Source organism: Calypte anna, chromosome 17 (assembly GCF_003957555.1).
Source record: "Calypte anna isolate BGI_N300 chromosome 17, bCalAnn1_v1.p, whole genome shotgun sequence".
Classification (NCBI taxonomy): Eukaryota; Metazoa; Chordata; class Aves; order Apodiformes; family Trochilidae; genus Calypte; species Calypte anna.
This window is the reverse complement of record NC_044262.1, coordinates 5,638,445-5,650,683: the sequence shown is the minus strand read 5'-3', so window position 1 is coordinate 5,650,683 and position 12,239 is coordinate 5,638,445. Positions and strand designations below refer to the sequence as shown.

Below are 12,239 nucleotides of genomic sequence, written 5' to 3'. Positions count from 1 at the left end.
CCACCCCTCTTTTGACCTGCATTTTACACAAGGGGTTCCCCTGACCTCCAGCTCCTCTTGCCTGCATCCCTCCCCATCCCTTCCTGGATCAAACTGCTCACTGAGCAGCCCCAGGGAAACCCCCAGGGCTGACACTTGTGGCACATTGCTGTCCCCAGTGTGCTGTGCTGATGCTGCAGGGAGCCATGGCTGGCAGCCTGGGAGCCCCCCAGCTCCAGGAGCACATTTAACATCACAGAAGGAATCCTGCTTGCTTTGCCCACAGGGAAAGAAACAAGATGGATTTAACCCATTAACCATTAAACCCCATTCACATCACTTTGAATCAGGGTGAAAAATTCTCCTTACTCTCCTTCTGGGTAATGTAAAGGTAGGAATATATAGATATCTGTGTAAGGGAGGGGGGGAATCTAGGGACCGTTTCCACACCAAAAGCCCCATGTTACTGGTCAGACAGTCATAGTGAGACAGGGATGAGTCAAATTAAAATGTCACCTCCCAAGTGTGAAAAGTCATCTCTGTCTCCCCACCAGTTTGTTCCCCAGATGTTGTTGCAGGCTTTAACCCATGGTTTAGTCAGCAGCAGCACCTGATCTCCGGCTGCCTGCACAGAGCAGCAATTCTGCAACTCACGGTGCTGGGCAGCACCAGGTGCAGCTTCCTGGTGCAGCAGAAATCTGTCTGTCCAACCATGGGGACAAAACCTGACTGCAGAGCCCTGAGCTGGCAGATGATTTGGTGGCTGGAGGTGCTGATGCTGCCTGGTCTGTGGGGGACAAGGGAGGAAGGATGGGAAGGTCAGGTCTAAGCTACCCTCCTGTCTCCTCATCCCAAGCACCCTGGGTCAGGGGGATGCCAACACAGCCCCTCGAGGGTTGTTCTGGATGGCTTAAAAAAAAAATAAATTAATGAGGAGGGCTAAGGGAGGATGGGAGCATGGAAAGCAGGAGAAACTGACTTAACACAGCTCTTTCGTGAAGGCCTGAACATCTGCACGCACACCCCAACCCTTCCTCCCTCCCTCCTGCCTGTGAGCCCAGATAAGGACACGGGTTCAGCATCTCAGGCATAAAGCCTGCTGAGATGTGGACCAGAGGGAAGGGCATGCCAAGGAGCAGCCAGAAGGGACAGACTGTTCCCCTGTTCTGTCCCCATGTCCCCTCTCTCTGCTCGAGCAGAAAAGTGCCTTGAGAAGCAAACTGGCACCTGGCAAACACCGGGAGAGAAGAAGAAGCAGAGCAGCTTAGCTTGATTTTAAAAGTACTTAGAAGAAGACCAAAATCTGTAGGCTTTTTGGCTCCAACACCATCTTCAGCAAGGACAATTTGTTGCTCAGATGGTCCCAGTTCCAGGCCTTTGGGATTTGCATGTGTAATTCTCAGGCTCATTTAGAAATCCTGTCTTTAGCCACCAGCTGCAGAGGAAAAGAGAGAAGTCCAGTGGATGTAAATACAGCTCACATCCACTGAAATAAAGGGGCTGGGCAGAGAGCTGTGCTGGCAGTGAAGCTGTGAGCTGCAGACCTCAACACATCCTCTGCACCTGAGTTTCCCTGTGTTTAAAATGGGCATTTGGTCAAGCTTTCCCTTTGCTGGAATGTTTTGAGACAAAAAAAAAAGTTGTATCTAGAAGCTAAGTGCTGTAAAGAGGTGAACACTGCAGCTCTGCAGGAGAGCTGTTAGCCAGAAAAATCCTGGAAACAAAGATTTTTCCCTGGGAGGTTCATTGATATTTAACTGATATATATATATAAAGTTACCCAAACCTAAGTAGGACATGGTCTTCTTCTCCACTCTCCTACTCGTGGACCCCTCACCACCTGAAAGCTATAAATAAAGGTGTTTGGGAGGAAAGGCCTCTTTTAATGCCACTGAAACAGGCTTTTAGAAGACCTTTAGAGAGAGAAAGAGAGGACACAAACCTGTCTGAAAGGATGGGCCAAGCCTGGAGCAGGTGTAACTCACTGTAATCCCACTGACCTCCACGGAGCTGCATTGATTTCTGTCCCAACTTTCCATGCTGAAGAGCCTGCTGCAACACACACCTTTTTTCTTTTTTTTAAATCACTGTGGTGAGAGACAAACAAAAAACTCCAAATAATAACAACTCAGTCGGTCAACCAGGGCATCAATACTTACAGCAGGCTTTGGATTAATTTTTCCACTTATATGCTCCAAAGTTGTTAGCTGTGTATAAGCTGAGGATAGAAACAGCTGAGAAATACTGGAGCAGATGGAGCTGGGCATAACACTCCTAAAGGGATGTTGGCTACAGAGGGGATCATTCAGACACACTCCTTTAAAGTGGCACTGACAATTTTGGGAGCCAAATGCAGTGAATTTTTGAATGTAAAGGGAAATAATTAAAGCTCAGAGAACACGTGGATGCTGGTATTATTTTAAGTGTGAGTCAGGAGATGTTGCTGGGAACACGAAAACCTCCAGCAGGAGGATGTGGATGTGCTCTCTGACCCTCCTCCTTTGTACAGAACTGGGTCAAACTCCCATTCATCCCTGTGGCTGAAGTGTCTGCCCCCCCCCCTTCCCCATCCAGCAGGATTTTACCCTGTATCCTTAGGGAAGGATGCTGCTGTGCAGTGGGAGGCATCAGGATCAGGCTGCAGAGCTCTGCCCCATGCAGGACATGCAGGACCAGATCCCTGCAGGCATCTCCCAGGGTGGGTGCTGGTTTCTACCCCTGGCTGTGCAAGCACCTGGTGGGACCCAAGTCAGTGGCTGGGCAATGCTGGAATGGCATCATCCAACCTTGTTTCTTCATCTCCATGGAGATGTGCAAGAAGCTGCACAGATGGAGACATGCAAATAGAGAGATAAATAAATTGGAGTTTGAATATGAGCAGCCAAGGATCTAGAGAAGTTTCAGGTAGATATTTCACCTCAGGAGGACCCAATGGGGCAGCTGAGCAGCATTCATTACAGCATCACTTTACCTTACCGGGCATCTCTCCCCTGCCAGATGAAATGCCCTGCAGCAGAGACAACAAGGAACTAGAGAATGGACTTGCCAAGAGAATCACCCCCCAGTCTTTTTGGGGGGAAGACACAGTCAGAAACAACTTCAGCAAAGCAAAAACTGGTTATGATTTCCATGGGAAGTAAAAGGAGATCAGTTCACCATGGGAATTTTTTGAGATACCCCCCAAGGGTTCAGAGGAAAAGGCTTTGCTGTCCTTCATGGCCCCTGGCCCTTACCTGCACTGTGAGCACATCTCAGCCCAGATAAAGAGGTTGTCCAGGCTGCCTGAGCTTGCTCAGATCAACCAGCAGAAATTTGTCCCTTTTTCTTCATGCCAGTTTCCTGCTAGTTTTACTCAGTAACCCAAACATCACTGCTGGTTCAGGGGCAGGAAGAGGCAGCTGGAGGATGGGGGGCATGAGGGACCCCAGCAGCCTGGCTCTGACAGCTGGGGAGCAACATCTTACATTTCCTTCCTGTCCTTTGCTATAACCCTGGCTTGAATTGTTTGACCTGCTGGAGTAGGGGAGAGAGAGACACAAACACACAGTAAAAAACAATTTAAAATGAAGCAGCTCTGAATATCAGGTTTTCTTCCTTTCATCCTGCTGCCAGCACAGGCACAGCAGTGGAGGGAGGAGCTGGGGTGTGAAATCCTGGAGGTGGCTTTTTCCCTGCACCCACACGTTGCACGGGGACCTGCAGCACCCAGCATCTGAGCAGGGCTCCCCTCCCAGGGAGCTGCTGGAAAGGGAGGGTGATGGGCAGCATGAGGTCGTGCAAGTCCATCTGGCCTCTAAGAAGGAGCTGCTGGCTTCAAGGAGCAGGGGCTGAGGATGCGAAACAGTGCCTGTCTGAAAAGGTTAAGGGAATGTCCCCTGGATGCACGGGGCTGGAGGCTGCTGGGCTTGGATTCGCTGTGGCTGCACGGGATCGTTGGGGTCTGTGCTGGGAGCAGCCATCTGGAAGGCTCAGGATAAGCCAGGGGTTCATTTGGTGTGACAGAAGAGGAAGAAATGGATCAGAATGAGAACGGGGAGGCTAAAACCTACATAAAGCTGCTTGGCTGGCAGCAGCAGTGGGGCTACAGGCCTGCCACAAGAAATAGCTCCAAGTTCTTTCTCCTGGTAGCAAGGAGATGTTTGTTAGGAGAGGTTTGCTGGCAGCTTCAGTCTCTCTTGATGCCCATACTGACTCTGAAGGTTTCAGAAGCAGCAGAAACAAGCTTGTCAGTGTTACAGGCCAGAATCTACTGATTTTAGAGCTGATCAGCTACAGTGAGTCTGTGAAACCAGACAGGTTGGTTTCCTTTCATGCCTCTTCCCTGCTATTGTCAGCAAAGTGTTTACTGGGCACTTTTTGGTCTTTCATTGGCTCGACACCACCACAGAAAGATGCTGATGCAGCCAAAGATCATTCCACAGCCTTCTTTCCAAAATAACCCAAAAGGGCAGTGGTTGGCATATTATTTAACACGGCCATACTGTGCAAGCAGAAGTTACTGACCTGGCTGCACTCAGGCTTTGCTGTCCCAGGAGAAGGGCAACCACCACCAGCAGCAGAAACCATCATGAAGGTTGCTCCAGTCATGGGATCCTCAGGGCCTCATTTTGCTCCTTGTTGCAAAAGCTGCATGGATTAAGTGTGATGGTTTTGAAAGCCCAGGGTTAACCCCACTGGTGAAGCACAGCGTGCTCTCCACAAGGAAGCAGAGGCCAGTTTCATCTTCCCTATTCCTGCCCTTTTATTACACAGGCTGCACTTCTGAGCCACCCTGGGTGCAGCCATGCTGCTCACAAACACTTTGGGCTTTGCAGTGGGTTTCTCAGGCTCTGAAGGAGGCATGACCTGACCTGGTACAGCTCCACCTTTTTGCTCTCCCAGGCAAATCCCAAAAAAGGTCCTGCAAATCTGTAATGGTCTGGAGTCAGATACATTTGCTGGGAATGAAGATGGGGACAAACAGATCTTAGCTGACCTGCAGTTTCTGAACATCCTCTGCCTGATTCTTCTCCCAGTTGCCCAGCAGCCTCTGATCCAAACAGGCTGGAGGAGCCTGCTGGGTTTATCATCCCCTTGTAGCACCTCAGGTCCTGGTTTGGCACCTCCACTTCCTCAAAGACACTGTGGCTGTGCCTTTGCACCACACTTGTCACAGGATGGATTCCAGGAAATTGTCACATCTCGTCCCCTGGTGACAGCCGAGCTGAGTACTGGCCTCTGTCTGAATGGAAAGTAATCCTAAACCATCTGCTGAAAGAGAAAGAGCTCCCAGATGGTGTTTCAGAGCCAGGCTGTGTGTGAGGAGGAGGTGGGGGGCTGCAGAGCACGACCTCCCCTCATCTGCCCTCCCAGGGCTGAGTTCTTCCAGAATCCCTGAAGCTTTTCCCTTTTCATCCCTCCCTGAGGAGCAGACGAGCCAGGCTGGCAGTGCCTCAGAGAGCAGAGCACACAGACATCCCTCCTGTGGCTGTGGGTCCTGGCAGGAATGCTCAGAGATCTCCTTTTGGTTGCTTTCACTAAAAAGGTTCTTCCAGGGAAAGGACTCCCTCTGCCTGCTGGCTGCAGGCTCAGGAGGAGAGGATCCCAGGCTCTGGAATTGCTGCAGCCACCAGCGGGAAACCTGCACGGGGAAACGTCAGCCTTGTGTAACCCTGGCTGCTGCTAACCCCTGCTCTGCTGCTTGGACCATCCTGCATCCCTCCTGGAGCATCCCTGCATCCCCCTGGTTCATCCCTGCATTCTGCCTTAGAGCATCCCTGCATCCCCCATGGAGCATCCCTGCATCCCCCATGGAGCATTCCTGCATCCCCCCCAGAGCATCCTTGCATCCCCCCCAGTGCATCCCTGCATTCTGCCCTAGAGCATCCCTGCACCCCACCCAGGAACATCCCTGCATCTCCCCCAAACATGCCTCCAGAGCCATCTGACCTGCAAAGCAGCCACCTCCTGTACGGGGCAGCCCTTCTCCCAACACCTGCCAGGGGTTTTTTTTTGTTTGTTTGTTTCTGTTTTGGTTTTGTGGGTTTTGGTTTGGTTTGGATTTTTGCTAGGACCCCCACCAGCATGAGCAAAAAGAAACAAAAAACAGTGAGATCTTTAAATGTCCCCCTTCAGTTTCTTCTAAGGACAGCCAGACATTTACAGCCAACTGCTGAGTGGTTACAAACACGGTGGCACTTTATGGTCATTAACTAATGAGCAATCAGAACAGCCTGGTGGACACTCGCCTTCCTCTCGGCCAGCAGAGAGGAGGAACTCATCCTAAAGCACTGCCCAACATCCCCCTGCCTCCCCCCAGCCTGTGCCCAGCCCCACCTCACTCCAGGGACTATTTTAAGCAGCAGCACTGGGCTTATTCAAGGCTTGGAGTGTCACCCTGCTGAGCCCCAGCCCATCCCCTCTGCCTCCCTCCCAAGATAAATCATGTCCTAGGGAGCTGCAGGGCTCAGGGTGATGGGGGCCAAGTGCAAATGCCACCCCAGGAGCTGCTGGGAGAAGGAGCCACCTCCCCCAGCCTGGTTTTTAAAGGGATGTCCTGAACATACCTGGCATGTGCTCTGGTGATGGCACCCGGGCTATGGTGAGGGCATTTTATTGCCTTTACTCTGCAGATACCTCAGCCTTTCCCAGAGATGCTTCCAGCAGTTGGATTCTGTTGGCAAATCTGATCTGAAAAATTAAAATTGGAGGTTAATAATAATAAAAAAAACCAAACTAACCAAACAAAACCAAAAAAACCCCAACACAAAACCGTGGTGTGCACCAGCACTGCAAGGTGCTGGCAGGATGTCCTCACTCCCTTTCTTGCTGGAAAGGAGACCTCTCCCCATCAGCCTCAGTGCCAGATGATCAGCTCAGGCAGATTTAGGGGGTGGGTGAGGTGGTGCTGGTGACACCAGAGCAGGATGGGTGACATGTCCAGCACCAGGCAGGTGTTGGGAGGGAGAGGGACTTGGCCAGAGAGAAAATGAGATTTTGAGAGTTCTTCCTTGAAAAGGAAGAACAGAAAGAGGCAGTGGGAAGCTTTATGGTCCACTTGAGTCCCTTCCGCTGCTTTGGGGGGCTTTGCTGTCACCTCCCTCCCAGGGCCAGTGCTCAGCTCACCCATTCTGCTGACAACACAGGAGATTTGGTGCTGCTGGGAGACAGAAACTCATCCCTGAGCCCTGCTCTGACTGGCACAAGAGCTGAGACCCCACACACTGCACTGCACTGAGCCCTTTGGGCCAACCCTGCACTGCTGGATTTTTTTCCAAGGCTGGAGCTTTTCTGAACACCTCCCCTTGGCAGCCTTACTTCAACACCAAAATATTTCAAACCACTCCAGGTAGGAAGGGAAACCGTGGCCCTGCAGGGCGACTGGAACTGGAATGGCATTAGAATTGGAATGGGATGCCCAGGGAGGGGGTGGATTCTCCATCCCTGCAGGTTTCTAAGAAGAGACTGAATGTGGCACTGAGTGCCCTGGGCTGGGAGTGGATCAAGGGTTGGAGCTGATGAGCTCAGAGATCCTTTCCAACCAGGATGATTCTCTGATTCTAGGTGGTTCCTCTTGACAGCAGGACAGATTTTCATGACCTGGCAATGTGCAGACACCACTTCTAGTGGCAGGGCTCTTCTGGCAGGATGTTATGAAAGCCACAAGTTCCAGTCAGAGCTAAAAAGGGAATTCAACAACTCCACCTTCTTCTTCTTTGAAGTCCTGCGTGCTCCTCAACTAATTAATTAACGCGTTATCCATGATTTGTCGTTGATTGTGGCAGGTCAAGTTGGGAGCTTCCAGATCTACTGGATGGTAAAATCCAGGCCATCAGTGACTCAGATGGAGTGAACTATCCCTGGTATGGGAACACCACCGAAACCTGCACCATCGTGGGTCCCACCAAGAAGGAGTCCAAGTTCAGCATCAGCATGAACGACAACTTCTACCCCAGCGTGACGTGGGCAGTGCCCGTCAGTGAGAGCAACGTGGCCAAACTCACGAGCATCCACAGGGATCAGAGCTTCACCACCTGGTTGGTGGCCACCAACACGGCCACCAACGAAATGGTGACCCTGCAGACTATCAAATGGCGCATGAGGCTGAGCATCGAGGTGAACCCCAGCAGACCCCTGGGGCAGCGTGCCAAGCTGCAGGAGCCCTCTGCTCAAGAGCAGCCCCAGGTCCTTAGCAAGAATGAGCCAATACCACCCAGTGCCCTTGTCAAACCCAATGCCAATGATGCTCAGGTACTCATGTGGAGGCCAAAGGATGGACCACCCCTTGTGGTGATACCTCCGAAACACCGGTAATCCAAACCTGGCGTCCCGGCACTAAAAGGGAGAAAACAAACAAACAGATAAATAAACCAATAAAACAAACAATCAAACCACCACCAACCAAGCAGAACAATCACTTAGGTATTAGAATATACACGTGTAATCTGAGCAAACTCAAAAATGCACTTTTTCTTCATTCAACAAATGCAACCATTCTACCTTCTCCCATTGGGACGGATTTCACTGTGCTAAAGCTAAAGAGGAGACCTTTGACTGGGGTCTGTCTCATCACTGGATTCCTAAGGGAAGAAACTAACACTGATGTCTACCCCTATAGCTTTTATTTTTTTCCTTCCCTACTTCAGTTACTGTTTGAACTTCAGTCTCATTAGCTTGTTCAGACTGCCCAGAACAATAAGAACATTTTCTTTGAGATTTGAAGAGCCTCTTTTTTTTTTTTCTTTTTTCTTTTTTTTTTTTTTTTTTTCTGTTGAGAACAAAAGTTTCTGGAGCAAAAAGTTGACTATTTAAGATATTTAAAATAAGGATTTTTTTTTTTTTTTGAGCTGTAACGTTCTGAGTTGCAAATCCAAGTCATGCGGCCTTATGTAGACTTTGCTTTGCATTGCCAAACTTTTGCCTTAAAGCTATGTTTGAAAACAAACAAAAAAAAAAAACACACAACAAAAACAACAGAAACACCACCAGGCAGAATGTCCTTTCTACAGAATTTTTGAGAGAAAGTTTTGGAACAAGGAATAGATTTATCAGCATGACACGGGGCTGATGGATGAAAAGGGCAGGAAATTGGAAGAAGTGTGATGATAAGAAAAATCTTCCTGGTTTTAAAACCTGAAAGAAGGAAGGATGGAAATAATCTCAGTTTCAAAGCAATGCAAATACCAAACTTGCTGTAGGATGTCTCTTGAGCTGGAGCTATTAGGCCACCTCCCTGCTTTGCAGAAGACACAGCAAGAGAGCTTGCTCTGCCCACAGTGGGGGAGCTCAGGAACAAGGGGTAACCTCACAGCTAGAATTGTGGCCCTGGGAGTCACCTTAAATCAAGAGAGAGTCCCTCTGGGTTTGTCTTTGTGGCATGCAGATGTTTGTCCAGCTAGCCCATGGTCTTACCTTCTTTGTGGCATCAGAGCCAAGGGCTCACACCCTGTCTGGTGTTGGGTGACGCTGGGGTGTCCCCTTTTCCCATGAAATCCAAGTGATGGTGCTGTAAGGAGAGCAGGATAAAAAAAAAAAAAACAAAAAACCAACTAAAACAAAACAAAAAAAAAAAAAACAAAGAGAGAGATCCTTTTGGTATCATTGGAGATGCACTGGAGATGCAAGGGCAGATCTTATCTACCAAGCCTACTCAGCAATATCCATAATTCAGGAACTGGCATGTCTGAAAATAACAGGCACCCAGTTCCTAGCAAACACTGGAAGCAAAAGCTGTGACTTAACTCTTCTTCCCATAAAAACAAACCACATTGGGGTTAGTAGATAATTTTTTTCCAGATGACCTTGTTATCTACAGATCTACAGGAGTGTCAGGAATAGGGCAAGGAGAGAGAGGACCATGGGCAATTCTGGCACCACCCTCTGCATAGCAAAGGGTGATGCATGGTAAGGTACAAGCAGGGCAACACCTGGGTCTTGGGTGGAGATCCTTCAGGAAGGAAGGTGCATTTGGAGGTGGTACCTGTAGATTTGAATTAGGACCTTTTCCAGATGGTCTAAGATAACCAGACACACTTCTGCAGAGGAATGCAGCCCAGAGAAGCCATCTGAGTGGGGCTGGGCCATGGTTTGCAGGCAGGGAAGTTCTGCAGTGGAGGTGGCAGGGAGGGGAAGATTTGCTCTTTGGCTCCAGCACATGGCCCAGGGCAGATCACTTCCCCTTCCCTCTGCAGCTCCTTCCCCTTGGTGACTTTTTCTTCCTCTTATTAACAATTTGCCTCAAGAGCTAGGACTGAGGAGAGCTCAGCATGCCAGAGACAAGCCTGGCCCTGCTGAGCTGGTCTGAACAGGTCCCATCACCACACACATGCTGCTCAAAGGCTCTCTCCCCAGAGAGGCACCAATTAGCTGCTATTGCCATCTTCATCTTCCAGGACATTACCAGCAAGAAATTCTCCTTTACTTCTCCAAACCCACACCACCTACTTGGGCAACAGGTTCAGCAGCAGCACCTGGGGAATATGTGCCCACAAGATACACATCCCCTCCCCGTGACAGTCTCAAACCAGCAAACAAGGCTCCCAGGTCCCTGCAGCTGTCACCTCCCTTTTCCAGGGGATCCCCCCCTCCTCCTGCACTGCTCCTCAGAGATGCTGGGCCAGGGAGATGCTCTCTCCAACATGAGAAGTCCAGCATTACAAGCAGCCTGAAAACAAACGGACTGGATCCAACCCAAATCCACGAGCCAAAGGTTGCCTAAATCCAGGCTTTGGGACTATAAAAGGTGAAGCTGGGGAGGCTTTGACTTGCAGAGTCACTCTCTGTATTAAAACTCCATTTTCTTACCCGGATTCAAATCCTAACTCCAGCTCTGCCAGCACAGCCCTGTGGGACTTGTCTGTCTTTTCTCTTAGGCAATACATGCAGAAGAGGACAAAATGGGAGCTGGGGGTGAATAAGCTGCTGGAGCTTGCATGCATCTCAGCTGCTGCTTAGGTGCACTTCTGGGCAGTCCCGGGGGTGGGAGCTGAAGGGGTATTTATGTCTGGTATTCACTTTGTCTCCAGGTGCTGAGTACTTCCAGTTCTCACTGATGTCTGCATTGGGTCGAAGAAATCAGGCCCAGTTGTCTTAATTAGCTGCACAAAGGAATTCCAAGGAAAGATTTCTTCTCAGTCACCAAAAACCACATTCAGGGAACACCTATGTCCTTCCCCACTTCTCTTTGTGTTGGACTTAAACCTTACCACCCCACTGCATTAAAGTGAATCTGGTTCCTCCTACTCCTTCTGCCTGGTGGACTGGATGCATCCCTGCAACCTGACAGTAACCTCCTGGCTAATTCACCCTCTTGCACTGAACAGACCCAGCTGAGCAGTAAATACAAAACTCAAATTTCACGTGGGGGTTGGCTCTGCACAGACTTCTCCCTTCCCAAAGAATGCCTTTACCCCATGCCTAGGTCACAACGTGCCCCTCCACCTCCATTTGCATCACCAGACACTGCACAGAAAAGTGATGCTGCCTCTCTTGAGATCTCATGCATTGTGATTAAAAGTGTTGGGGTTTGGGGTGGGTTTTTCTTTTTCCCCAATTTATTTTTTTTTTCAATGCTGCTTCATTACAAATCTGATGAGGACAAATTGAAAAGGGGCAGTGGCTGGAAGTATCAGGTGCTACAGACATCACTATTGGTAGGGCTGGTTATGGGGTAGAAAGGGGACTGACAAGGTCCTAGTGGAGACCAGGGGCATCCTGTACTGGGTACACTGGTGACCAAGCAGAAGGAAATAAAGCTCCTTCTCTGACAGCTTTTTATAGAACTGGGATGGGATTGGGGCACTGATGTGGGTCTTTACAGCCCCAAATCACCAACAGGAGCTGAGACCTAAACCTGTCACTATCACAGCCCTGTAGTGGTCCACAGGGTGGGAGCATCAGGGTGAGACCCTTTCCCACCTCCTCTCCCCCCACAAGGAGCAGAACCAGGGCTGGCAGGCAGCATCCTCAGCAGTACCACAGACCTTTTGTTTCTCACCCTTGACACCCAGATGAGAGCAGCAGCCCCTCAGAGTCACCAGAGAGACAAAGCAGCCTTGGGGAGGGATGGGTGGACCTGCTGGGCTGGCACAGAGGGGAGCAAGGCTGGGTTTAGTGATGGGGTGGGTTGCCCCAGGCTGGGCACTGCCATCCCTGCATCCCTCCTGCCTGGGCTCCTGGTGCAGCAATAAAGAATTGTCCTTGGTCTTGCAGAGATACTGTGAAAAAAAAACCCAAGATGTACCAAGTCTGGACACTTCCAGATGTAAAAAGAAAAAAAAAAA

At 49.9% G+C, this 12,239-nt stretch overlaps 1 protein-coding gene across 1 annotated transcript in view; it reads left to right on the top strand.

Annotated features, from left to right (window-relative positions):
- Positions 1-12,239, top strand: part of FAM78A (family with sequence similarity 78 member A) — a 13,740-nt gene extending 1,501 nt beyond the window's left edge. The window contains exon 2 of the mRNA XM_008491465.2: positions 7,743-12,239. Within this exon, the coding sequence (XP_008489687.2) occupies positions 7,743-8,271 (529 nt within the window). The 3' untranslated portion in view covers positions 8,272-12,239. The remainder of the gene's footprint in view (positions 1-7,742) is intronic.